Source organism: Ochotona princeps, chromosome 16 (assembly GCF_030435755.1).
Source record: "Ochotona princeps isolate mOchPri1 chromosome 16, mOchPri1.hap1, whole genome shotgun sequence".
Classification (NCBI taxonomy): domain Eukaryota; kingdom Metazoa; phylum Chordata; class Mammalia; order Lagomorpha; family Ochotonidae; genus Ochotona; species Ochotona princeps.
The window spans coordinates 14,785,434-14,811,588 of record NC_080847.1 but is presented as its reverse complement, the minus strand read 5'-3'; the positions used below and the strand labels follow the sequence as shown (position 1 = coordinate 14,811,588).

General features: G+C 43.1%; 1 protein-coding gene across 2 annotated transcripts in view; it reads left to right on the top strand.

Annotated features, from left to right (window-relative positions):
* The window catches only part of LRRC36 (leucine rich repeat containing 36), a 43,172-nt gene that overhangs the window by 5,502 nt on the left and 11,515 nt on the right, over positions 1 to 26,155 (top strand). Inside the window, exons 2-8 of one of the 2 annotated variants that reach the window (XM_058674827.1) lie at positions 1,278 to 1,405; positions 4,363 to 4,555; positions 5,343 to 5,439; positions 8,179 to 8,267; positions 18,422 to 18,549; positions 20,826 to 20,871; positions 24,459 to 24,623. In XM_058674827.1, coding sequence (XP_058530810.1) covers positions 1,278 to 1,405; positions 4,363 to 4,555; positions 5,343 to 5,439; positions 8,179 to 8,267; positions 18,422 to 18,549; positions 20,826 to 20,871; positions 24,459 to 24,623 — 846 coding nt within the window. Of the gene's footprint in view, positions 1 to 1,277; positions 1,406 to 4,362; positions 4,556 to 5,342; positions 5,440 to 8,178; positions 8,268 to 18,421; positions 18,550 to 20,825; positions 20,872 to 24,458; positions 24,897 to 26,155 lie in introns of both variants that reach the window. The other variant, XM_012926657.2, reaches the window with a different exon arrangement.

Sequence of the window (26,155 nt, the reverse complement as noted above, 5' to 3'; positions counted from 1 at the left end):
AATTCTATATTTAGCTTACTGAAGAACTGCCAGGCTGTTTTTCATAGCAGTCGACATTCTCTCCAGCGACACAAGGGGATTCCAATTTCTCAACCTTCTCACCGATGCAAAACTTCCCCCTTGCTTTAAGATTATTCTTATTATAGCCTTGGCGGTACGCATGGAGTGGTTTTGTGCTTTTGGCTTGCATTTTCCTAATGAGGGATCACTTGTTTTTCTATTTTTAAGGTTCTGGAGCTCCCTTCTCTTTCGTGTTCACAAATACTAACAGATAGGACAGCTGCCTGAAGTCTGCCACCTGCTTTCCTCTCCACTTGCATTACTGTCTTTGTTGCATTTTGTGTGGACTCTACCACCTTGTCTCCAACAGGATTTCAGTTTGTAACTCTGAAGGATTTATAGGGCCCAGACTTGAGGCAGTCCCTGCCACTCACCTGCAAACCGCATCCTACAGATCCTCCCTCCAGTTTTGTGTACTATGCTGTTTGATTCACCATGCTTGCCACTAAGTTCCTAATGGGAATTTTCAAATTCTCTTTGTTTCAGTGCTATGAGATATTTACTCTCTTTCCACTTTCATACACATGTATGTACTTATTTTTCTTTTTACAGTTATATACCATCTGTGTGTATTTCTATCATACTATCTTGGAAATTTTTCTATTGAATATCTACAAATCTCCCACATTCTTTTTAATGCTTACATAACAGCAGTTAACAGTGTTAACTCAGCATGTGTCAAATACTATCCTGATTTTTTAATGCATTTTAACTCAATCATTATAGCACCTTGAGTTAAGTACTGTTATTATCTGTATTTTACAGATAAGGAAATCAATGCTCAGAGATCCAGTACATACTCTTGTATCTTTAGGCTATTTCTTTTCTTCTACTGATGTGCATTTTGATGATTGTAACCTTTTTTTCCACCTTATAATCTTTCTGAAATTGACATCCTTGCCCTATAACAGTATACATCCCAGGAAAATGGTATAAATATTATCTGTAAAAATAAACCCTAGCAGTGATATTGCTGAATTTTTTTTGAATGATGTCTTAAGAACTTTCAGAAACTTTTACTATATTCTTCAGATAATTAGTGAAACTGAAGGATTCTACAAAACTAAGGTTTGCTATCAGGATAATAGAACAAATTGCTGCTTTTAGAAAAAAGCCTTTACAAAGGAGATATGGGGGAAGGAAGAGTGACTTTCATGGACAATCTGCTGTGTATCCAAGCAGAGATTGTAATGTATCTACTGATGATCTCTTTTCAGAACTGGTGGAGTCTCTTTCATTACAGGGATCTTATGCTGGAAAAATCCATTCCATCGGTGATGCCTTCAGAAACTTTAAAAATCTCAGATCCTTAGATTTATCAAGGAATTTGATCACTAGCCTAAAGGTAAATTCTATATTTTATGATCAGTCAGGACAGCCCAATTTATTTTTTGTTAGAAAAATGAGATAGAAAACAATATTCGCCTGGGGGTATAGTGAGTCTTCCTTTACAGTGCTTCATAATTAAATTTATTACTTATCAAAACCTTTCAGCTTTGCTCTGTTTAAAATTATTTATTATAAAATATCAGGCAAAAGTCTTCCTGCACCCATGGAAAAATATCACATGGAAAGCTGTCATTGCCTAGGGCAATAGTAAAAACTTTCCTCTGTGTGTGTTCAAAAATCATGAGTTCTTGTGAAAGCACAGATTTGTGGTCCCTACCCTAAGAGGCGGCCCGAGTTAGGAGGTCTGGGTGGGGAGTGAGGACATATCCCAGGCCTTGCAATGATGGCGTCCCCCAGAACACCCATGAAGAAGGACTAGCCTGCGCTGTAACTGTGGGTTTCTTTTAGGAGCTGGAGGAAGTGACTGTCTAAAAAGAAAAATGTCCCAGTCAGGGGATGGTGGCACCAGGGCAGGGCCGGAAAGTGGGAGGAAGCAGCTTGCACAGTGTGCAAGGGCCAGCAAACAGGAGGCCAATCAGAGAAGGCCTTTGTCTCTTTCATGGAGGACCCCAAAGGGTGTTACTTCATGTGTCCCCATTTCTGTTCCTCAAAGTGTCCGTGCCCTACTTTGGGAGATCAAAGATGACTGACAGATACACTTTGCTGCAACCCAGGATCAGTTAGCAATGTCCTAGGCTGTCTTGACCCAATCTCAAGGTCCAAGAGCTCCCCCCGCCCCCCGCCAAAAGAAGCCCAAGCAAGATTAAACTTCCAGCTAAAACACTACAAGCCACAGCTCCAAGTTGAGCTAGTTCTTTAGATTCTGTATTTGGCTCCTCAGGTTCAGGAAGTATTAGTTTGCCTAGGTCTCCTCTTTTCATATGTGTATGTGTTTGTTACTTTTCAGGATAAAAAAAAATGAAGTGGACATTGCTATAATTTGTTTTCCCATTTCTGTAAATTGAGTAAAAGATTGTTGTGAAGAGTAACCTAATTAATGTAATCAGATTTGACATAAGACATGGTGTTTAGCAGATGAAGTGCTCAGCAAACTTTAATTTTTCTATACTTTTTGGCATTTATGTTTATCTCTACATGTTCATTTCTAGACATCAGATTCATTTTGCCTAATTTTTCCAGAACAAGAACATTTTGTCAATTATTTCTCATGTAAACTTTAGGAATGCTTGGATTCATGCCAATTGGTGAAAATGAAAGGAGGACAAAAGTTGTTTCCGTGATTTTTACACTGACAGACATTTAAACATTACTTGAGCTGCGTTATAAGATAAATTAAAGGCAACCCAATGGTGTATTTTAGAGAAAGATAAAAAATCCCAATAATTATTTCTAACCTCTGATCCTTTAATAATATGGAAATTAATGGCTTTTGAAAAAATGAAAACCAGAAGAAAGATAGCAAAATATAAATGAGATTCTATTTAGGAATGTTTTATATACATTTCTTTGAGTTTTTCTAAACTCTTGCAATGAGAAAATAGTAATTTTAAATAAGAGAATAACATTATCTTATAAATACATGATAGAAAATAATTTCATCTTCCTGAAATAATCCTCAATGACATAGTTCTTGTTTTCTTTTTTAGAAATTTACTAATTTTGAAAGTCAGTCACAGGGTCCCGCACAATAGCTCAGTGGCTAAATTCTCATCTTGCATGCACCAGGATCCCAAATGAGCATCGGTTTGTGTCCCGGGTGCTCCACTTTTCATCTAGCTGCTGCTTGTGCCCTGGGAAAGCAGTGGAGGATGGTCAAGAGCCTTGAATCCCTGAGTCCATTTGGGAGACCCAGAAGAAACTCCTGGTGCCTGGATTCAGATCTACTCACCTCTGGCTGTTGTGTCCATTTGGAGAGTGAACCAACTAATGGAAGATCTTTCTGTATTAACTTCTCCGTAAATCTACCTTTCCAATAAGAAATAAATACATATATGTTTTAAAATCTTCAAAAAGAAAGAAAAATAAAGTCAGTTACAAAGAGAGGAGAGACAGAGAGAAAAAAAGACCTTCCATCTGTTGTTTTACTCCCCCCATGGCCACAATGGCCAGCCAAAACCAGTAGCTTTGTCTGGGCCTCCCATATGGGCGGCAGGGGCCCAGATATGTGAGCCATCTTCTGCTGCTTCTCCAAGGCCATTGGCAAGGAGCTGGGTCACAAGTGGAGCAGCCAGGACATGAAGTAGCTTCCATAAGTCTGGCTGGCTTCATGAGCAATGGCTTTCCTCACTATGCCACTAAACCCACAAATAGAGAAAATTAAGCAGGGAAGAACATTTCTAGCAAGCATGGGGAGCTTGCATGATGGCAGTGACTCTGCAAAGGAAAAACAAGGACAAAGGGATCCCCAACCGGTCCGAGGAGGCGAACTTGGTGATGTTTTATTTCCCTAAATAAATCATTGACTTTGTAAGTGAGGCATTAAGATATGAGGATATCCTTTCTGCCCACCCCCAAAACACACACACACACACACACACACACACACAAACACACTTGTTTTTTTCCAATTGTGTCCTCCCCTAGAACTAGCTATTAGTCATAATGTCTTGCTTTTTATAAATTGAGATCCTTAGGGAATTGAGAGAGTGGTTAAGTGGGAGAGAGGCAGAAGCAGCTTCATTCCCACAGGGAAGGATTGGATTGGGAGAATGACAGGGGAGCCAACAGAAATAGCCAACTGCTGATACTTGACTGTCGGGTTTTGTAGAAGTGAATGGAATATGCAAACTATTTAATATCTAAGACCCCCCCCCCCCAGTGCCCACAGGTTGTGGCACTGTTATTCACAAGCAACTGCAGGGAAACTAGGTCATTCTTCGGTGAATAAGGTAACATGCATAGGAATGAGTCCTCACCGACATGCAGTTTCATTATGTGGTCTTTTCCTTGCAGGGCATCCAGTATTTATGTTCACTCCAAGACCTCAATTTATATTATAACAACATTCCTTCATTAGTGGAGGTATCGCGCCTTCAGCCTTTACCCTTCCTTAAGGAACTAGATTTGAGACTCAATCCCGTCGTAAGAAAAGACACAGATTATAGGCTCTTTGCTGTGTACACGCTGCAAACACTGGAGAAACTGGGTGAGATCCCCTTTTCCTTGCCCTACCGGAATCTTCCTTTAGAACAGTCCGCCTCTTAACCTTTGGGTGTTGGTCCGGAGTGTGCACTTTCAGGATCTCTTTGTTTATTAGTCAATATTTATGTAACTCTTGTGTGTTGGCAGGATGTATGACCAGTTCCTTTATTGTTTACTGAATGACAACCTACGATTTTATCAGTTACTTCCAGCTTTAGTTTTCTTCAGCTGATGGTTTCACCACCACTTCCTCTTCAGTGCAGAAGTTCCAGATTGAGGCATGTTTTTTTCCAGGTGCCTCAGCCTTGCCCACTGTGTTAATGATAGGAAAATAATACAGTAGCTCTCTGGGGAACAGGGGTGGGGGTTTTTTAGTAGACTAAGAACAAGAAATGTTTCTTCCAATGAACTGGCTTCCAGTTCCTTATCATTTTATTGCTGAGCATACATTTCTTGCTGATATGAAATTTCATTGCAGAGTCCTTGGAAACTCATCATGGGGAAAGTAGTTGAGCTGTGTTACTGCCAACCCTCTTGCTAGGTCCTTTGGGTGGTTGGCTGTCCAAGCTCTGCTTTCCTGAAAGGGGTAATCACACCTGTGTGGTGGTGGTTGCTACAACATCCCTTAGTCTCCCGGAGTTACCACTGGCTCGAGGGACAACACAATGGCATGATTTGGTGACCTCTCTCTGACACCCACAGACTGCTCCCTAATTCTTTTCCTCTGTAAATATCTTTTTCTGAGCCACTTCCAAAAAGGCGCATGCTCAGACCACTAATTTTGCCTCCAGATGACCGAACTGTCCGTGAAAGTGAGAGAAAAGCTGCTAAGCTGCATTTCAGTCAGTTGGGCAACAGTGAGAATTTTCTGTTAGAGGTGGAAAAAAGGTAAGACAACTTTCACATCCTCTTTTTGTTTGGTTCTTAACACAGCCCATGGTGACTCCCTGCTTACCACTCTTCAGCTTGCAGCAGAAGGCTCTAAGAATCCCCCTGGGTCAAGCATGGTTGTACTAATTGTGCACCCCAGATTTTCCTCTGGGTTGAGAAACTGGCCCTAGGTGGGCCCCTGTTCTGCTTTCTGGAAGTATTGGCTCTGCTCTGGGTATAGTTGCTGTAAAGCCTCCAAAGGCTTGTGGCTAGAGCTGCTAGGAGATGATCTGACCCTGTACATGCTGACAAACCTTTCTTGTTAGTTACCAGTCAGTACATGGTCGTCTCCTATTGACTTGGGTAGATGACATTACCCTGGACAAGGTTTTAGAAGGTTAGGAAGCATGTCTCTATCAATGGAAATTTAACAGATCTTGAGGCTCTAAAGTTTTTTTTTTTTTTCTCCTTTCTTGTTTCTAAAATCTTACTGAAAAGAGGTAGCGTATTTTGTACCCCAAACTCTGCTTTTAAAAAGCAGTTTTATTATTTTTGAAAAGTAGAGGCCCATTACAACTTAAATCATAGAGAGGTTGGGGTTGTGGCTCAAGAGATTAAACCACTGATTTGTACGCCCACATTCCATGTCAGAGTGCCAGCGTGACTCCCTGCTTTTCCACTTCTGATAAAGGTGATGATGATTCCATTGCTTGGGCCTTTACCACCCACGTGGAGACCCACATGGAGTTCCAGGCTCCTGGGTTCTCTTAGCCCAGCCATGCCTATCAGATGCATTTGAGGAGTGAGCTAACAGAAGGAAGCCCCTTCTCTGTGGTTCTTCCAAGTAGATGAAAATAAACAAACATTAACAGCAACAGAAAGATTTGAGGAGGTCAGCATTATGGTGTAGTGGTTTATACTAACTGCATTGCCTTCACTGGTAACCCATATGGGTACCAGTTCAAGTCCCAACTGTTCCATTTTCTGTCCAGCTCCCCGTGAATTCACCTAGGAAAACAGTGGAGGACTGGATCCCTGCACCCATGTGGGAGATTCAGAAGAAGCTCCCAGCTCCTAACCTTGTCCTGGATCAGCACAGGCAGTTGTGGGAGTGAACCAGTGGATGGAAAGACCTCTCTCTCTTTATCTCTGTCTCTCCCCTCCACTGTCACTTTGCTGTTCAAATGAATAAATCTTAAAAAATAAAAAGACTAGAGGACAATTGCATTTTCTTCCTCTTAAAAAGATAATAACACAGATAATCACACTGAGAAATGTTAAAAAAAAATCACTCCAAATCCCACTACAAAGAATTAACTACTTAGAATGTTTGGTGTAATCCTTCTAGATACCTGCATACTATAGACACAAACAGATGTACCTATTAGTATTTTTTTTAATGACGAATAATATAGGCTTATTGTCAGAAATTTAGAAAATGTAGGGAACTATACAGGAATAAAATAAATCATAATTTTATAATCCATGAGTAAACAATAACTATATTATGGTAAATGCTCTTCTAGTTTTGCTATATCTTTAGAATTAAGTGTTTCATTTTTTTAAGAAGATTTATTTGAAGGGCAGAGTGTCAGAGAGAGGGGTAGAAGGGAAGGAGGGGGGAACAGGTGAGGAAATGGGGAGAAGGAAAGGGAGGAGAGCTTTTGTTGGCATCCCATTCCCCAGATGCTGACAACAGGTAGGTCTGGGCCAGGGCAAATCCAGGATCCAGAAAATCCATCCAGGTAACCAATGTTGGCAGCAGGATCAAAAGTGCCATCCCTACTGCCTCCCAGACACATTAACAGGAAGGACTCAATTTTCGCAACCTGACTGGATGCAGGCATCCCTAACAGGGCCTTAACCTGCTACGCCACGATGTCCATCCTTGGGTGAAGTTATTTTTAAATCTGAGTCCCGGTTTCCCTACTTATAAAGTGAAGATAATAGCTAATGGGGGGATTTTATATGTAAACAAAATGATAAATGTAAGAACCTGGTACAAAGTCAGCTTCCAGAGTTTCCTGTTCTTCTCAAGGTACCTACCTTAGTCAAATACAAATATGTGACATTCTTTTTTTAAATATTTACTTATTATTTTATTAAAAAGTCAGTTCTACAGAGAGAAGAAGAGACACAGAGAGAGATTGTCCATCTCTGATTCATCTAACAATTGGCTGCAAGGGCAGAACTGAGATTTGAAGCCAGGATTTTCTCCTGGGATTCTCATGTGGGCTCAGGCTCCCAAGGTTTTGGACCATCCTCTACTGCTTTCCCAGGGCACAAACTGGGAACTGGAAGGGAAGTGGAGCAGCCAGGGCATGAACTGGTTCCCAAATGGGATCCTGGTTCACTCAAGGTGAGAATTTTAGCTGCTAGGCTATCATGTCAGGCCTATACGTGACATTCTTGTCTGTTTTCCTATTAATGGCTACAATCGGCTCCACTGTAATCTGGGGGAGTAGAAATGTCCTTTCTGTACTATAGCTACGAGTATCATAATTCAAAGGAAAATATTTTCCTCCTTCCGTAATTCAGACCTAAGTTTATGGCTAAGTTCTGAATTTTCTTGCTTTCACAATTCAAAGGAGGAACTTCAGGACCCAGCTCTCTCATCATTCCTCGTGCAAATATTATGACTTCCAGAATGGCTCTGGCTGAAATATTTGTGAAACATTGTTAGATTAATATGTTCTAGGGCATTTGGGGAGAATTATAAGAATGTTTTAATTCTAAATAAATTGTTCTGTGTGGCAGCTCTAGGGAAAAGTTGACAAAAAACTGTGCAACAAATGAGGGCTCTCCATCCAAGACTGGTGCTGATGTTGACAGCAGGAATGAAACAGGTGAGCTTTCTCTCTGTCATCATCAAATAACAAAGATGCCAGTTGTCTCAGCTGTCACAGTCCATCCTCGGTAAGCAAAGTCCTTAAGAAAGCACCGATTTGCTGAAGATTTGCCAGCTGTGTTTTTCCTCCTTTCTCCCACCATCAGTCCTGGGAGGACCATGTTTGGCAGGTCTGACCCAGTATCCTTCAAAGCATAAGCTGCACTCAACAGTTCAGTTTCATTGATATCAGTTTGCTTCCTTTGTACACCCTTAAAGTGCACTACCAGCTGCCACAGGTTCTGAAACATTGGCGAGGTAATTGCTTTAGTCAGAGACTGAAGACTCCTCAGCAACAAAGCAGCTCACACCCTAGACCTCCTTGGCTTCCCCATCAAGACCCACTGCAGCCACAGAATCCCATCTTTGTGCTATTTCCCATAAGCACTGTTGTTGATCCAATTAGATCAAAATTAGATCCAATTAGATCAAGTGGCTCGTGCCACTGGCTAGGAGAAAGCTTTCTGCTGGAAATGTGTTGTCATTCTGGATTAATCTGGCACTCTCACATCAGGTCAGTCAGGGGACTGTTTTTTAACTTGAGAAAACTGTGTCCTTGGAAGGATCTACAGAACTTCCATAAACTCTAAAAATCAATCCCTATAATCTCAACAATAACTTTAACCGATTGCTTCTGTCATATAGCCACTGCGGATTTTCAGTTTAAAACTAATACAGTATTCTGTTTTCCTAACTTCTTATCTACCCATATGGACATTTACTGACAAGTCATTGTCATGTTATTTCAAGGTAAAATAAGCCAGAGTGAGGGATGATTCTAATTTCCTTTCTTGGGGGCTGGTACTGTGGCATTGTAACTTAAGCCTGTGACATTGATGCTGGCATTCCACATGGGCACTGGTTCAAGTCCCACCTGCTCCACTTCTGCTCTAGTTCCTTGCTAAGGCACCTAGGAAAGCAATGGAGGATGGCTCAAGTCTATGGGCTACTGCACCCATCTGGAAGATCCAGAAGCAGCTGCTGGCTCCTGGCTTCCAACTAGCCCAGCTCCAACCATTGCAGCCATTTAGGAAGTAAAGTAGCATATGAAAGATCTCTTTCTGTGTCTTTTGTTCTCTGTAAATCTGCCTCTTAAATAGTTTTTTCAAATTTCTCTCTTATATGTCTTATATGTCCAAGTAAATAATGGAGTAGTTTTTTCTATTTTAACATAGATGCAATTTGATTGTAACACTTTTGGAAAACAGTAAAAGGCATGAATAACAGCACCTTATTTTTTCAAATAAATAGTTATATATCTTTTTAGATTTATTTTATTTTTATTACAAAGTCAGATATACAGAGAGGAGGAGAGACAGAGAGGAAGTGGAGCTGCTGGGATTAGAACCAGCGATCGGGCCTGGCGGCGTGGCCTAGCGGCTAAAGTCCTCTCCTTGAACGCCCCAGGATCCCATATGGGCGCCGGTTCTAATCCCGGCGGCTCCACTTCCCATCCACCTCCCTGCTTGTGGCCTGGGAAAGCAGTCGAGGACGGCCCAAAGCTTTGGGACCCTGCACCCGTGTGGGAGACCCGGAAGAGGTTCCTGGTTCCCGGCATCGGATTGGTGCGCACCGGCCCGTTGTGGCTCACTTGGGGAGTGAAACATCGGACGGAAGATCTTCCTCTCTGTCTCTCCTCCTCTCTGTATATCTGGCTTTCCAATGATAATAAAATCTTTAAAAAAAAAAAAAAAAAAAAAGAACCAGCGATCATATGGGATTCTAGCACGTTCAAGGCGAGGACGTTAGCCACTAGGGCACAACGCCAGGCCCAATAACAGCACTTTAATCACCCACAAGTCCATCCCCTAAAGAGAACCCCAGTGAACCTCCAACGTACAGCCCAGTCTTTTTTTTCTGCTCGAGATACAAATGTTTATATACCCACTTGCAGAGAAAAACACATTGAAGTTTAATTTGCACCTTTTTGTATGAGCTGATTCTGGCTTCATGTCTGTTATATCACCATCATACAGATCCACTCTGTGAATTAGAGTAGGCCTTGCAGTGCCCAGTTCTGCTGAGAACAAACTGTTCCACTAGACAGAAGGCCGTCTCTAAACAGTCTAACAATCGCCAGCTGTTGCCTGCGTTTTTTTTTTTATACCAAATTGATTTTGCTACTTTGGAACGTTAAAGAGCTTTGTTTTCCACTGGAAACTGGGTTTGTGCTCAGATTCCCTAGGAGTATTGGCCATAAACACCAGTGGCAATTCAATAATGGTTAACATGGTGACACCTTGTTAACAGCCATGTCACAGGCTGGAAGGACATTTTGTAGAACCAGTTCCCACTATGACTTCCTGCCAGTCATTCTGAGTAGGCGGTAACCACCACTGATCCAGATCTTTCTGCTATTCTTGCCATGTAATCCTTGACTCTTTCAAGGACTCTGCTCTTCCCACACTCCCAAAATAAGCACAGCTAGGCTTTGTTTTCCCACTCTCCTTTCTCTACACCTTGCCCTAGATGGTCTCAGCAGAACTGGGCACTGCAAGGCCTAGTCTAATTCAAATCAGCTGCGAGTTTAATCACCATTTCTCTGTATGTCAATTGGTTTTTTTTTTCATATGCACATTTAAGGATCTTTTCCTTATGTTCGATTGAAGATAGCTTAATTATCATGTGTCATGGTGATGATCGTTTTTGGTCAACCCTGTTGGGAGTTCTGGGCCCCTCCTGGATGTTGTTTCCCAAGGAGGGTATTTTCTTTTATTATTTCATTAAATACATTTTTTCTATTTTTTTCTTTATTTTTGACAATCTTTACATAGTTATTTAGGGCAAAAAGTTTCAAGGGCTACAGGAAAATGGGTAAGACTATTATTTCCATACTGGTTTTTTTCCTGAATCTGGGGTAAGAGAGGAGATAAAGGGAGAAACCCCACCCAGTCTCCCACCGATCCCAGGTCCCTGATGTGGGGCATGCTCTGAGGGTCTTGCTCAAGTGGTTTTGATAGTTCAACATTTCTGAATTGCTGCCAATCTCATCATTCCAAGCACAATGAAGTTGCTGCAGAATCCACTGACTGACATAATCTACCTTAGAGTCTCTGTTTGCCCAGTTTTTCACTGCCAACATATAGCTGGGGTAGTTGATTGATTTGTTCTGTCCTCTGTTGTGATGCCAGGAGGAGGCTCAGAATTAAATACATATTTAAACCCAGCTTCTCTTTCTGCACCTTCTGAAATTCCCATAACACTTACATTTGGCCTTTTAATAGTGTCTCATAATTCTTGAATATTTTTTTTAGCTTGAGTCAGCTCTGCTTCCAGCTTTTTGATTGTTTCCCCATGGTGACAAAAAATATCTTCCAATTCTGAGATTCTTTCTTCTGCCTCCTTCATTCTATTAATGAGACTTTACACTGAATTTTTAATTTGCTCTATTGTGTCCTTAATTCCCAGTAATTTGGCTTAATTTTGTTTCAGTATTGCTATTTCCTGTGTGACATATTGCTTAAATTCCTGCATGTGCTTCTTGTTGTTGATAAGAAGTTTTACAACAATTGTTTTGAATTCTGTATTCCCCATTTTTTAGATGTATTCCTCAGTTAACTCAGAGCTTGGCAAAAGGCTTTTGCTCCTTTGCAGAGGAATCTTCAGTAATATTCATTGTGCCATTGTCTCTTCTTTTGCTCTTAGTCATTGTATTTCTGGTTATCAGATTCTTCTCCTTGGGGCAGGTTTCTAAGCTGTGTCACCCACAGATCTACAATTCAGTTTCAGTTATTGTGGTTGGTACACGATTTTTTGTTTGCAATCACTTGTGCCACTTTCTCCTACGAGTTTCAGATATGGGCTGTTATGTTAGACTTCCAGCATGGTCTCTGTAGCTCCAGCTCCTGGCTCAGCACTCTCCTGCTTCTCTGATCCTGTGCTGTTGTTGCACCATTGTCTCTACAACCTTTCTCCCACTTCTGGTTCAAGCAATTCCCAGGATTAGGGAGACAACAGGTATCCTAAATGGGTAGATTGTTATTGGTGCTGATCTTGTCATAATCTGCTGGCCTTTAGGTCTAAGGGCCACATAGACTTATGATGCCAAAGTTGGTATTATTTTCTATGTGGTACTAGTGCAATGCACTGAGCTCAGTGAGTTCACTCCTAGCTCAGCACATACACAGCTCACTGTTGTCTCTGCAGTTTTAAAGTTTTTGCCACACTGTACAAAATGGTACCTGATGCACTGTTCATGGAGTTCTTGATCTGCTGACCATTAGGTCTGGGAACAACCTGGACATTTTTTGGGATGGAGCATGATGCCACATTGTTGCAATTCACTGAGCCTGAAGTGGTTTCACTCCCAGCTTAGTGCATGTCCTGTTCCATAGCCTTTGTTTCCCTATACAAGATGGCGCTCAATTTGGCTCTATTGGGGGTTTGGGCTGTGAAATCTATCCTGTTTTTGCGCCACCTATTTGGGATCTGCTGCTCTGTCTCTGCTCCTGGTTAAATCAAACAAATCAGCAGGACGGGCAGTTCTTTGGGTTTATCTCCTGGGCTCCCGGTGAACTCCTGTTCCCAGCTGGTTACTGGTGGGGTTCCGGCTGCAGGTGCAGTTCAGATTGGCACTGGCTGAATGCTGCTGGGATGTCTTGGCATTGCAACACCACCCTGTTGTTTCTGCTGCTTTCCTGTATCCATCAGTTTCCAGGTGCCTCTCTGTCATTGGTCTGTCCTCTCCTATATACTGGAATGTGCCCTCTCTGCTTCACACTAGCTAATATTTCTCCATCTGTTTAAATGTGCCCTCAACCTATTCCACGAAATTGATTCTCTCAGATATTTTTCCAGATGAGAAAACTGAACTCCAAAGAGAAGGAACTTGCAGTAGTGAAGCAGAACAAGGCAGAGTTGGATGCCAACTGGGCTCCCTCTGTCCGCAAAGTCCCTTTGACCATTACATGCTGCTGTGCCACAGTCACTCCTCCCTTCATTTTATACTTTACCACCAAATTGATTGCCTGAGAACACAGCTGCTATGAACTTTACACTTGTCTGTTTAAAAATGTTCATGGCTCTCACTCAGTGGCTAAATTCAGTCTGACTTCCTGGACCTGGTACATTGCTTCAGTCTAATCCAAGACCTCACATCTTCTTTCCCAACTACAATGCCCAGCATTTCAATCAAACTATATCACTCTCTCCTTCCTTCCTCTTTCCTCTGCCCATAAACAAATACCCCTCTGATTAGAGAGGTTGACTCAAATCTTACCCTTTCCCTACATGACCCAGCTCAAAGTCATCTACACTTGATCTTAGCCAAAAGGCTGAGAAGTGATGCTCAAAGTCACCTGTTACAGTAAGGCTTCTGGACTCCTCAGCTAAGGGCATTTTTTCCCCCTAGGTTTTATAAACTTGTGTAACTTATCTTCTGGAGCAAATACTCTCGAAATAGAAAAAAGCAAACATCCCTTGAAGTATTTGCCACATGGCTAGGAAAAAAAAAAGGTGGGGGTCAGGGGCAGAGACTGGGAAAGAGCTAAGAAAGAAGCTGGGCAGTGTATATGAACATGTCAGATGGATGATACAAAGCAGGAGGCTTCGGCCTCCGAGTTGTGGATCTTCCATTCAGGGATGTGCCTGCAAGGAGCATGAGCAATTGTGAACTCCTTAGTGCTATGCCTCAAATCAATGACACTTATGCAAAATAATGCAAAGATAAGGGGCAAACAAATTTAAGCAGTAAAAATATTTTTTTAAAAACTAGGCTTTTTTTAAGCAGCTTTAGATTTATAGCAGACCTGAGCAGAAAATGTAGAGTTCCACAACAGCCCCAACTATATTGCTGCCATTGATGAACGCACATCAACACACCCTGGTCACTCAAGGTCTATAGTTTGCATTAGGGTTAAATCTTGTTGTTGCACATTCTACAAGCTTGAAAAATGTCCCCCCGGGCCCGGCGGCATGGCCTAGCGGCTAAATTCCTCACCTTGAAAGCCCCGGGATCCCATATGGGTGCCGGTTCTAATCCCAGCAGCTCCGCTTCCCATCCAGCTCCCTGCTTGTGGCCTGGGAAAGCAGTTGAGGACGGCCCAATGCATTGGGACCCTGCGCGTGGGAGACCCGGAGGAGGTTCCAGGTTCCCGGCATCGGATCGGCGTGCACCGACCCGTTGCGGCTCACTTGGGGAGTGAAACATCGGATGGAAGATCTTCCTCTCTGTCTCTCCTCCTCTCTGTATATCCGGCTTTCCAATAATAATAAAATCTTTAAAAAAAATAGAAAAAGAAAAATGTCCCCCCGCATTTCAGATGGGGTCCCCCTTCCTAAGAGTCTTCTGCTCCTCTTTCTTTCCCCCAAGAGTCCTGGCAGCTTCTGATTTATTTAAAAAATTTTTTTATTTATTTAACTTGAAAGACAGCATTACCGAGAGAAGGAGAGAAAGAGAGAGAGAGAGAAAAGGAGAGACAAAAAGAGATCTTCCATTTTCTGGTTCACTCTCCAAATATCCACAACAGCTAGAGCTAGGTTAGTCCAAAGCTGGGAGCCAGGAGCTTCTTCCAGGTCTCCCACTTGGTTGCAGGGGTCCAAGGCTTTGGACCAGCATCCACTGCTTTCCCAGGTACATTAGCAAGAAGTTGGATTGGGAAGCGGAGCAGCTGGGACTAGAACCAGCATCTATATGAGATACCAGCATCACAGGTGGAGGATTAGGCTACTATGCTACTGCACCAACTCAAACTGCTAATATTTTTATTGCATCCATAATTTTGCCTTTTCTGAAATGGCATATAGTCAAATCATATAGTGTGTAGATTTTTCAAGTTGGCTTCTTTTACTTAGCTATATGCATTCATGTTTCATGTCTTTTCATGACTTAATAGCTCACCATTTATTAGTGCTTAATAATATTCCATTGTCTAGATTTACTCGTGTTAAATTTTGCCAGTTATGAAGATCTTGAAAAACATTTGTGTTTAGGCACTTTTGTGCACATAAAGTGTTAACTCATTTGGGCAATTACCAAAGACCATGGCATAGGAGTATATTGAATTTTAAGAAAGTGCCATATTGTCTTACAATATGACTTTTTTAAGTGTTGAGTTTAGTTTCTTAAATTCCAGCTTCTCAAACTGGATTGATATTTTGAGTTTCTAAGACTATTGGCTTCAGAAATACTCTAGTGGATGGGGACATGTTAGAAGCTTAAGTGTTAAGTGTGCAGGGACAGGGGGAAGAGTTAGGCAAACAAGCCAAGAAGGCCCTCCAACCTTAAAGGCTGCCTGGATTGGTCTGAAAGGACAAAGAGTTAGTGGTACTTTCTGGGTGTTAGGGCTGGTGTGAACAATTGCGTGAAAGTGGCCATGAGTAACGCAGGTCATGGTGAATGTGGGTGTGATTGATCAGGTGGGAGGTTGTGGGGTCTGCATAGATTCTGGTGACCAGTGAATGCTTTACTAAGGATAATTGGCAGTGAGCCTGTGGATGTGTCATACTGGAAAAGAGCACTGTTCACTGTTTTCGCTAATTCTTATTGCCTTTACATAGAATTCCACCTAAAACATAAAAGGTATCTTATTCTGAAATACTGTTCTGATGTATTGAGTGTCTTATTCTGAAATCATTACGAAAATTTCACCACAGTCACCTTCAGGGACTCTGCAGCACTTTCTTTCCTGTCGTACTGCTGTGATGGGGACCTGAAAATGTCACATTTGGGAACTTGATCCCTTTGAGCATTCGCCCCGCCAAGCCCAGGGGAGGAAGATGGTCTTGTTTGGGAAGAGGACACTTCAGTTTAGAATTAGGAAGCATCTTAGCACTCCAGAGGGCCCCTCTGGAGGCAGTTCTCAGGGGGTCACCTTGTCCCACCTGGTGCTCTCCCTCTCACCAGCTCACCACAGCTTTCTGTTGTGGGCACTGTTAGGTTTTAGATGCACTTAAAGTTCCTAAAGTTCTTTTTTTTTTTTTTTTAAGATTTATTCATTTTATTACAGCCAGATATACACAGAGGAGGAGAGACAGAGAGGAAGATCTTCCGTCCGATGTTTCACTCCCCAAGTGAGCCGCAACCGGCCAATGCGCGCCGATCCGATGCCGGGAACCTGGAACCTCTTCTGGGTCTCCCACGCGGGTGCAGTGTCCCAATGCATTGGGCCGTCCTCGACTGCTTTCCCAGGCCACAGGCAGGGAGCTGGATGGGAAGTGGAGCTGCTGGGATTAGAACCGGCGCCCATATGGGATCCCGGGGTTTTCAAGGCGAGGCCATGCCGCCGCTAGGCCATTCCGCCGGGCCCAAGTTCCTAAAGTTCTTATGTTGTTACGCACAGCTAATTCCCGCAGCCAAGTCCTCTTTTCACAATTAGTTTACCACAAGCCGAAACACCATACGCCAGGAGATATTAGGAAGTCCTTTGTTCCAGCAGGGTAGGAACAGGAGCACGGTTAAAGGGGGGAGAAAAATGGAAGGGACACGTCTCCTGCCATGGTGGCAGGATGGGGGCTGCCAGGGCAGGGGAAAGGGACAAGATGGAGAGGGAAGGGGAAGAGCTAGGCAAAAAGGGAGGGGAAGAGAGAGGGGGAAGAAGAAGAGGTGGGGTTGTGGGGCTGTGGGCTGCACCAGCAGGTGACTGAAATTATCTAAGCCACAAGTAGGTGGGTGGAGACTAGGGGGAGAGACCAGAGATCGGGGAATAAGGTTGTCAGGTAAGGTGCCAGGTTACATCTGATAACCGAATTTTGTGAGCTATGGGGAAAAGGAAGCAGGAAATGGCACCAAGTCCAAGATGGGATGTTCGAATCACTCCTCACAGGCATCACAAGGTAGAAACTGGCAGAAGGACATACTCTTTGAAGAAGGCATCAAAATGTTCAAAGCTATCTTAAATTTTACACAATCTTGCTGCGGGGGGGTGGGGGTGGGGAGAGATGAATCCAAACAGCAGCAAAACTCATTTTCATCCAAGTTCCCCCTGAAAAAACCCAAATCTCAAAATTCTGTTTTCCACTTTTGTTTTTAAGTAGTTGGTCTAATGGGCAAAAACAAACAGTGGGAGGCCTTTTCTTTTTTCACACACTAGCAAGTCAAGGCAGAGGGAGACTGGTTTAAAATGGTGCATCAGCGCAGAGCACCTGACGCGACTAGTGCCAGGGACTGCCTCCAGCATCTCCCGCTGGTACTCCAGACTGCTGAACTGGTGGCAGAGTTCATTCTTTATCCACTTAAGGCAGCATACAAAATACTCTAGGCCTCCCTCTTGATTCCTGTGGAGCACTTCATAATTTTTTTTTTTAAAGATTTTATTATTACTGAAAAGCCGGATATACAGAGAGGAGGAGAGACAGAGAGGAAGATCTTCCATCCGATGTTTCACTCCCCAAGTGAGCCGCAACGGGCCGGTACGCGCCAAACCGATGCCGGGACCAGGAACCTCTTCCAGGTCTCCCACGCGGGTGCAGGGTCCCAAAGCTTTGGGCCGTCCTCTCCTGCTTTCCCAGGCCACAAGCAGGGAGCTGGATGGGAAGTGGAGCTGCCGGGATTAGAACCGGCACCCATATGGGATCCCGGGGCTTTCAAGGCGAGGACTTTAGCCGCTAGGCCACGCCGCCGGGCCCAGGAGCACTTCATAATTTATAAAGGCATTTCATCTCCATTATCTGACTGTAACCTCCTCTCAACCCTGAGAGATAGGATTAAGCTTTATTCTCATTTTACAAATGATATGATAATGGATGCCAGTTCGTATATGGCTGCTCCAGCTCCAAACCAACTCCCTGCTTATGGCTTAGGAAAACTGTGGAGAATGGCCTGAGTCCCTGGGGCCCTTCATCCTCGTGGGAGACCCGGAAGAAGCTCCTTGCTCCTGCCTTTGAATAGGCTCAGCTCCAGCCATTGTTACCAGGGGGTGGAGATCTTTGTCTCACCTTCTCTCTGTAAATCTGACTTGCCAATAAAAATAAACAAATGTTTTAAAAGTACAAAAGACAAATGACAAAGAAGATTCAGATAAGTTAAGCCACTTGCCCAAATTCACATGGTTTGTGGGTGGTGACACTAGAATGAGCACTCAGTGTTTTGACTTCCCTTCTGGAAAGCGACTCTGAGACACACTGCCTCTGAGGTCTGGGCAGAGCCTCACTGTGCTGTCTTTTCTTTTAACACAGACTCCAACAAAGGACTCTTTATTTCCTTCCCTAACCGGGAAATAAAGGATTCCCTCACGAGCACTTGTGCCACCCCAGGCAATGGGATCCCAGACCAGAAATCCGGCCCCTTTCCTCTGGAATCACAGGTAAAGTATCCACTGTCCTGTTCATCTTCTGACCAGTCCACATCTCGTACAGATAATTCAGTGGGCTCTCAGTCACTCATGAAGGCATTAGAGGACTTGTTTGGAGGAAGCATTTCACACCCTCTGAAAGGGAAAAACAGGGTCAAGTACAGAATCTCTGCTCCGTTAGTGGCAACCTGCCCCTGGCCACGTGCACATTAACCTGTTATTGAGTACACAACTTCACACATTTGATGCCATGCATCTCAGTATAAGCAGGACTCTGTTAGCAGGGTTTTTTTTGTTGTTGTTGTTCTGTTGGTTTAGAAATATCTTTTCTACCTAATTTCTCCATCTCCTGTTGCCTTATCTCTTACATTTTCTACCTCAGTCTTTTAATTTCTGAGCCTTACATGATAAGGGTAGCTTTCCTAAAGGCACCTCCTCAGCATAATGGAAAAGTTAGAGGGTGAAGATGGCCTCGAAGCTATGGGCTCTGGGCAGGTGGACATCATGCCAAATGGGAGAATTTGAAATTGTGAGTGTTTAAATAAATGATGGAGGTTGGGATAGCACCATTATACAAGACTTATTTGTGATGATCTGAGGAGCAGAACTGATGACTTTATAGGCACTGTCTCCTGTGTCTGACCTTTTATTGATAAAGCAAAATTACAGAAAGTATCCAGGAGGAGAACGAAAGACTCTTATTAACCCACAATTTAGACCATCAGGATTATATTAATAGATTATTTTTTTTTCAGTTTGAGTATACAGGAGTTTTTTAAGTTATAGAAAATATGTATTATAAAAACACTTTGCATGGATTCTAAAAACTTTTTGGCACTAAGAAACTTATTTTAATTTCATTTCCCACAAACTTTTTCCAGTGCTCTCATGTGGTACTTCCATCTTTTAAGAAGATATTTTAGCACTTAATGAGCTTATTTGTTTTTGGAGCTTGTATTTGGTGACTTAGAAACTATCTCACTTATCCTTCCAAAAACATATTTGAGAGACAGAGAATTAGCTCTGATTTGCAGGTTTACCCATGAGATGTGCACAATAACCAGAGTTGGATCGGTCAAAGCCGGGAGGCCAGAACTCAGGCCAAGTCCCTGATGTGGATGGCAGAGGTCCAGGCACTTAAGCCATCACCTGCTGCCTCTCGGGATGCAGATTAGCAGGACGATGGAGCTGAGAGCAATATCGGGAATCAAACCTAGGCACTCTGATATGGAGTATAAGTGATTCAAATGGCATCTCAACCATTAGGCCAAATGTCTGCTCTGCAAATTGCCAATTAAAAAAAAATTAGAATTGATTTTAGGAAATGTAGACAAAGAATACACCACAGTTAAACAGCTGTTATGTTTAACAATAAGTCTGCAAATACTTTTTTAAATGACCAGGAAAGAAATTGAATAATTTTATGTAATCCTTTTTTTTTTTTTAGAAATACGGAAATAGAATCTTTCTTGACATATATTCAGAAAAATAATGGTTTTAAAAAACAAATCCTAGTTTTCCATTTTGCCTCAATCTTTGTCTAGCTGTTTTTCAGATCAACTTTTAGTCTATTAAAACTTCCATCAAGTACCATAATCAATATTCAGAAGAAAAACATGGGAAGCCCCCTCCTTTTTTTTTTTCTTGAATGGCAATCAGGGAGGAGGGTGGAAATTACTCTCATATATATCTACTGGTCAACTTGCCAAACGCCCACACAGGCCACAGCCAGGACACAGGAACTCAATCCAGGTCTCTCACGTGGTTGGCAGGCACCAACCACTGGAGCCATCACCAACTGCCTCCCAGGGTTTCTTTTAAAGGGAGCTGGAGTCAGAAGCCAAAACCAGACATCGCATGCTGGTCATTGGAATCTCAACCACTGTCATAACCCTTATGTCAAACTCTGGTTCCAGCTGGAAGATCTAAACAGAAGAAGTCAGGAAAGGTAGCCTATCTAATTTCTACGTTGAGTTATCTAAAACAGAAGAAGTGAAAAAAAAAAAATCAATCCATCAAACAGAGGAAGTACAGCATTTCATGGGCTGGTAGGTCCTCTAACTAATAATGGATTTCCAGGAGTCAGCTGCTTCAAAGCAACTCCTTATATTCTGACAGCTTGTCCTAGGTTGAACCATGACCACTCCTTGGAGGACTATCCTTAACCTACAGGGATGGACTTCTTGCTAGGAGAAAAGCACACTAACTCTTGCTCATCTAGTAAGCTCATATCTGAATGCCCATGGATGCCTTTCAACCTAAACTTTTAAACTTTTTGTTAAATGCAGGAAATGACAAGAAGGGAGCTGCCAAGTGACAGTCACCAAGAAGATGGTAAATTGTTTGTTCTTTGATTAATTTTCCCCACTTTGAGTATGACCAGATTTGGAAGAAGATGGAGATGTGCTGGTCCTGAGGCCCTGGTTAGAGGGACTGGCTAATTCCTTAATTTGCTCGTGTGCCCTGGGTGCTCAGTGACCTGGGAGGCTTTCCTGCTACAGGAGTGACCATTCTGGCCTCCTCTGGACTTCTGGTATCGGCTGATTTTTCTGTGTCTTTGTAAACTTGCTCTCATTTGGGTTTGTAGAGTTTCCATTCACTTTCCCCCTCCGCTAATGTATAATTTAAATGTGATTTTTGCATTTTTAGTAGTGCCCGCAAAACAACAATATGAAACCTCAACTAGTCCAGTTTTAAAATGACCCAATATTTTTAAGTTGTCTCTTGTATAACTCAAAGACTTTAGAGTATTTTACTCCTTTGCATTCTTTCCTATTTATAACTATTATGAATTTTATTTCCGTATATAACACATTTATATAGTCAAGTGTTCATTTAGGGTTATCCAGACATTTGCCATGTTGTTTGCTCTTCATTTCCTTTCTCATCCCAGCCTTCCCTTCTGAGATCATTTGCTTCCAGTGTACCATAAAACCTTTAGCCTATTCTCTCATGTGAGCCTTTTAGCAATGAACTCTGTAGTATTGGGTGATCTGAAAAGGGCTCTGTTTTCCCAACATTCTGGAAGGACGTTTCCTGGGTGTGGATTTCTAGGCAGGCAGTTGGTTGTTTCAGAATAGTGAAGATATTCTACTGTATTAGGCCTTCGGCTCGCCGCTGCTTTCCCAAGCCATTAGCAAGGAGCTGGATCAGAAACAGAATGGCGAGACGTGAACTGGTGCCCAGATGGGATGCTGGCACTACAGGCACAAGCTTAGCCTGCTACGCCATGGTGCCAGTCCCAGTGTCCGCTGTCTTTTATGGTTGCTTTTCGAGAAGTCAGCTGGAAATCTGTCCTTCCCACAAGAAGAATCTGTCTTGTTTGAGATTGCCCAATAGTCTCTGGTTTCGTGCAGCTTTACTGTGATGCATAAATTTCTTTACATTCTTTTCTGTTTAGTATTTGTTATACTTGAATCTGTGGTTTGTGTCTCATGACTTCTAGCAAGTACTTCAAATACTACTTGGGGCCCATTGTTTGTTTCCCAAACATCTTGGACTCTTGTTTAATAAATATATGGCAGCGGTTTTCACTTTTTCCTCTTTGTCATCTTTTTGGCTGGTCTGCATTATGGATAATTCCTTTTGATACATATTTCAGTTAAAAATATATATATATATATAATACATTTAGTTGTGCCCAGTTTGTTGAATTATTCATTTCAGTTGTTTTATTTCTTAGTTCTTTAGATTTGATTTGATTCATTTTCAAATCCTCTGGATATATTTTTTTTTAATTGAAAAAAGTTTCTGGGCCAGGCGCAATAGCCTAGTGGCTAAAGTCCTCACCTTACACACACTAGTATCCCATATGGGTACTGGGTTGTGTTCTGGCTGTCCCACTTCCCATCCAGCTCCCTGTCTGTGGCCTGAGAAAGCAGATAAGGACAGCCCAGAGCCTTGGGACTCTGCACCCACTTGGGAGACCCAGAAGAAGCTCCTGGCTCCTGGCTTCTGATCAGATCATCTCCCGTCATTGACCTGGGAAGTGGACATAAGATTTTCCTCTCTGTTTCTCCTTTTCTCTGTAAATCTGTCTTTCCAACAAAAATAAATAACTCTTAAAATAAATAAATAAATAAATCTTTCTTACAAGTTTCTTTTCATCTACTTAAAAGACAGAGCGTGAGAGAGCAAAATCCCATCCACTCTCCCAATTCTGTTTACAATAGACCCACTGATCAGGTCAAAGTCAGGAAACCAGAGCTCCATCTGGATCTCCCATAGGGTGGCAGGAGCCCAAGTACCTGCATCATCCTCTGCTATTTCCCATTTTGGATTAGCAGGAAACTGGATCAGAAGCAGAGCTGCTGGGACTTAAATCAGTGCTATAAGATACAGACATTTGAATCTGTGGCTTAAACCACTGTGCCACACTGTCTGCCCTTTGGATCACTTTTTTTTTTTTAAAGATTTATTCATTTTATTACAGCCAGATATACACAGAGGAGGAGAGACAGAGAGGAAGATCTTCCGTCTGATGATTCACTCCCCAAGTGAGCCGCAACGGGCCGATGCGTGCCGATCCGAAGCCGGGAACCTAGAACCTCTTCCGGGTCTCCCACGTGGGTGCAGGGTCCCAATGCATTGGGCCGTCCTCAACTGCTTTCCCAGGCCACAAGCAGGGAGGTGGATGGGAAGTGGAGCTGCCGGGATTAGAACCTGCGCCCATATGGGATCCCGGGGCGTTCAAGGCGAGGACTTTAGCCACTAGGCCACGCCGCCAGGCCCTGGATCACTTTTTAAAATAAGAAAATTTCCAGTTTGGTTTATAAATGTGTTGATTGTTTCAAAAGGCAGTCAGAGAGACAGAGATAGATCTTCCATCCAGTGGTTTACTCCCCAAAGGTCTGCAACAACTAGGCCAAAGCCATTAGTTTGGAACTCAATATGGGACTCTCATATAGGTGTCAGGGACCCAAGAACTTGAGTCATCATCTGCTACTCCCAGAAGATGTGCTAGCAGGAAGCCAGAATTGGAAGCAGAGCTAGGGCTTAAGCCGGGCACTCCAGTATGGCCTGCAAACATCCAGGTAGCATGCTAACTAGGCTCAAAATATGAAAAGTGGTGACAAAGAAAAAAATTCAGGCTTCACAGTTTTAGGAGAAAGCGTCTGAGGAAGTGATTAATAGGAAAGTCATCTTTAGAATCCCACAGATTCTGGGCCCAGCATGATAGCCGAACAGCTAAATCCTTGCCTTGTATATATCGGTTTCCGTATGGGCACCAGCTCCTAGCTCCAGCCGTTGCAGCCACTTGGGTAATATATCAGCGGATACAAGATCTTTTTGTCTCTCCTTTTCTCTGTAGATCTGTCTTTCCAATACAAATAAATAAATATATTTTTAAAATGCTGCAGATCCTTCACTGCTTATGTGACTCATACCCTTTGTGGTTGTTGCTCTATGTGGACGTTGTTTCATCTGTCTATGCTACCATATATCAAAATGCTCAAAATACAGCCAGTGCAATAGCACAGCAGGCTGGTCCTCTGCCCAGTGGCATTTCATATGGACACTGGTTCATTTCTCAGCTGCTCTACTTCCCTTCCAGCTCCCTGCTTGTGGCCTGGAAAAGCAGCAGAGGATGGCCCAAGTCTTTGGGACCCTGTACCCACATGGAAGACCTGGAAAAGGTGCTTGGCTCCCAGCTTTGGACCAGCTCAGCTCTGGCCGTTGCAGCCATTTTGGGGAGTGAATCAGTGGACAGAAGATCTTTTCCCTCCATTTCTGCTTTCTGTAAAATCTGCCTTTCAAATGAAAATAAACAAATCTAAAAAAAAGGAAAGAAAGAAAGAAAGAAAAATTGTCAAACATTTTTTCCCCAGAATGCTTCAGGATAGAGTGGACAATGCTAGTACCTCAGGTGGACCCGGCAGAATTCTCACTGTGTTTTGTTCTTTTCCTTTGGTGGTGACTAGAATTCAGACATTACTCTCCTCACCAGTCAGCAGCACGATCCCCAGAGAAGATGACTAGAGATGGGTACCGAGTATCTTTTGTGGACAGTAAATCTTCAATTTCTCCAGAAAAGGACTCCATGATGAAACTCGACAGTTATCAGCTCCCCCATGATGCCTCACCGGGTAAACGCCTGGATGTGGGTGATTCCAGCCAGATCCATCCCTGTCAGTTACCCGCCAGTGTCGGTTTGGAAAATTATGATAGTCATTATTCTCAAAGTCTGTCTCTGCACGGAAGTCTTGGTAAAAGGCCTCAGAGGAGCAAGAGCTACAGAGACTATAGCCTAAAGCCCTCAAGTGAGCTAAAGGCCACCACATCCCATTCCTGCGGCGACTTACTGACTTCCTTCTCAAACTCGGACACCAGTGCCGGGAGACTTTTGAAGCTTAGTTCAGGTATCAGTTTCCTGTCAGATTCCACGTCTTTTTCATAGGCATAAAGAGCAAAAATGTGTAACTGGGAAAATGGGAATTAGCATGTCTTAATTTGCCTTAGCATTTTGTAAATTGTATTTCAAGGCCAACAGTGGTTCAAGGAACTCCCAGAAATCTGACCGGAGGGGCGACAGCTCTGAGGGAATGTGCTCTTGGGAGCCGAGTGAGTGCTGTGTGTGGTCACTGCTGTGCCATGTGTTTAAAGTAGCGAAGAACTGGGGACTGAGCTGGGACCCTAGGGCTTGGCCATACAGAAAACGCCTGTGGACAGCTTCTGGGGGTGCCCGGCACTCAAGGCCTTCTTGAGACGAATCCAGGAGAGACTTGAAGGCGAGACTGTAGAGTTGCCAAATACCTGGCAGGGAAGGGGATGTGAGGCTAAGGAGATGGAAATGATAGAGGAAACAAATGATAGAGGAAACAAAACTGATGGCACAGGAGAGAAAAGGAACAATTCCGAGGAAATAATCCTAGATCAGTCCAGAGCAGCTGTGGGGTCAATCTGCAGGGGGAGACTTGGACATAGGTAGAGGCACAATGTTCATCCACTGTAAGAAAGAAAGTTGAGAATTGAGAGTTACAAATGCCTGGGGGCTTCTAAAAGCTCATGCAAAATGGAATGGAGAGGCAAGTTTATTCAGGTGCAATTTTTTTTTTTGAATCCACACATGGTTTTTTGGTAACCTGCCTTGTCCAGATGAGGTGGCAGGCTGCGCGGTGGGGTCACATGACCAACACCTCTTTTTTCTCAGCTTAAGAAAGGGCATCAGCTTCTGAGAAGCAGCAGGTGTATGCATGGTGCCAGGGGTCTGAGAAAGAGGTGTGAGTCATGTGAGACAAAAAAGAGCTAAACTGATCCTGGCTGGGGGTGTACTAAGGGCTCAGTAAAGACAGTGCTGGGGCTGGCCCTGTGGCACACTTTGTTGAGCCACTGCCTGGGGTGTCAGCATCTCATGTGGGTACAAGTACGAACCCAGCTGCTCCACTTCTAACCCCGCTTCCTGCTTATAGCCTAGAAAAGCAAAGCAGGATGTCCTAAAATCTTGTGACCCTGTTACCATGTGGGAGACCTGGAAGAAATAGCGGACTCCTGGCTTCAGACCAGACCAGCCCTTGCTCTAGTGGCCATTTGGAGAGTGAACCAAGGGATGGAGGGTCTTTCCTTCCTCTCTCTCTCTAACTCTGCCTTTCAAATAAAGAACACAAAAGACTGGGCCATG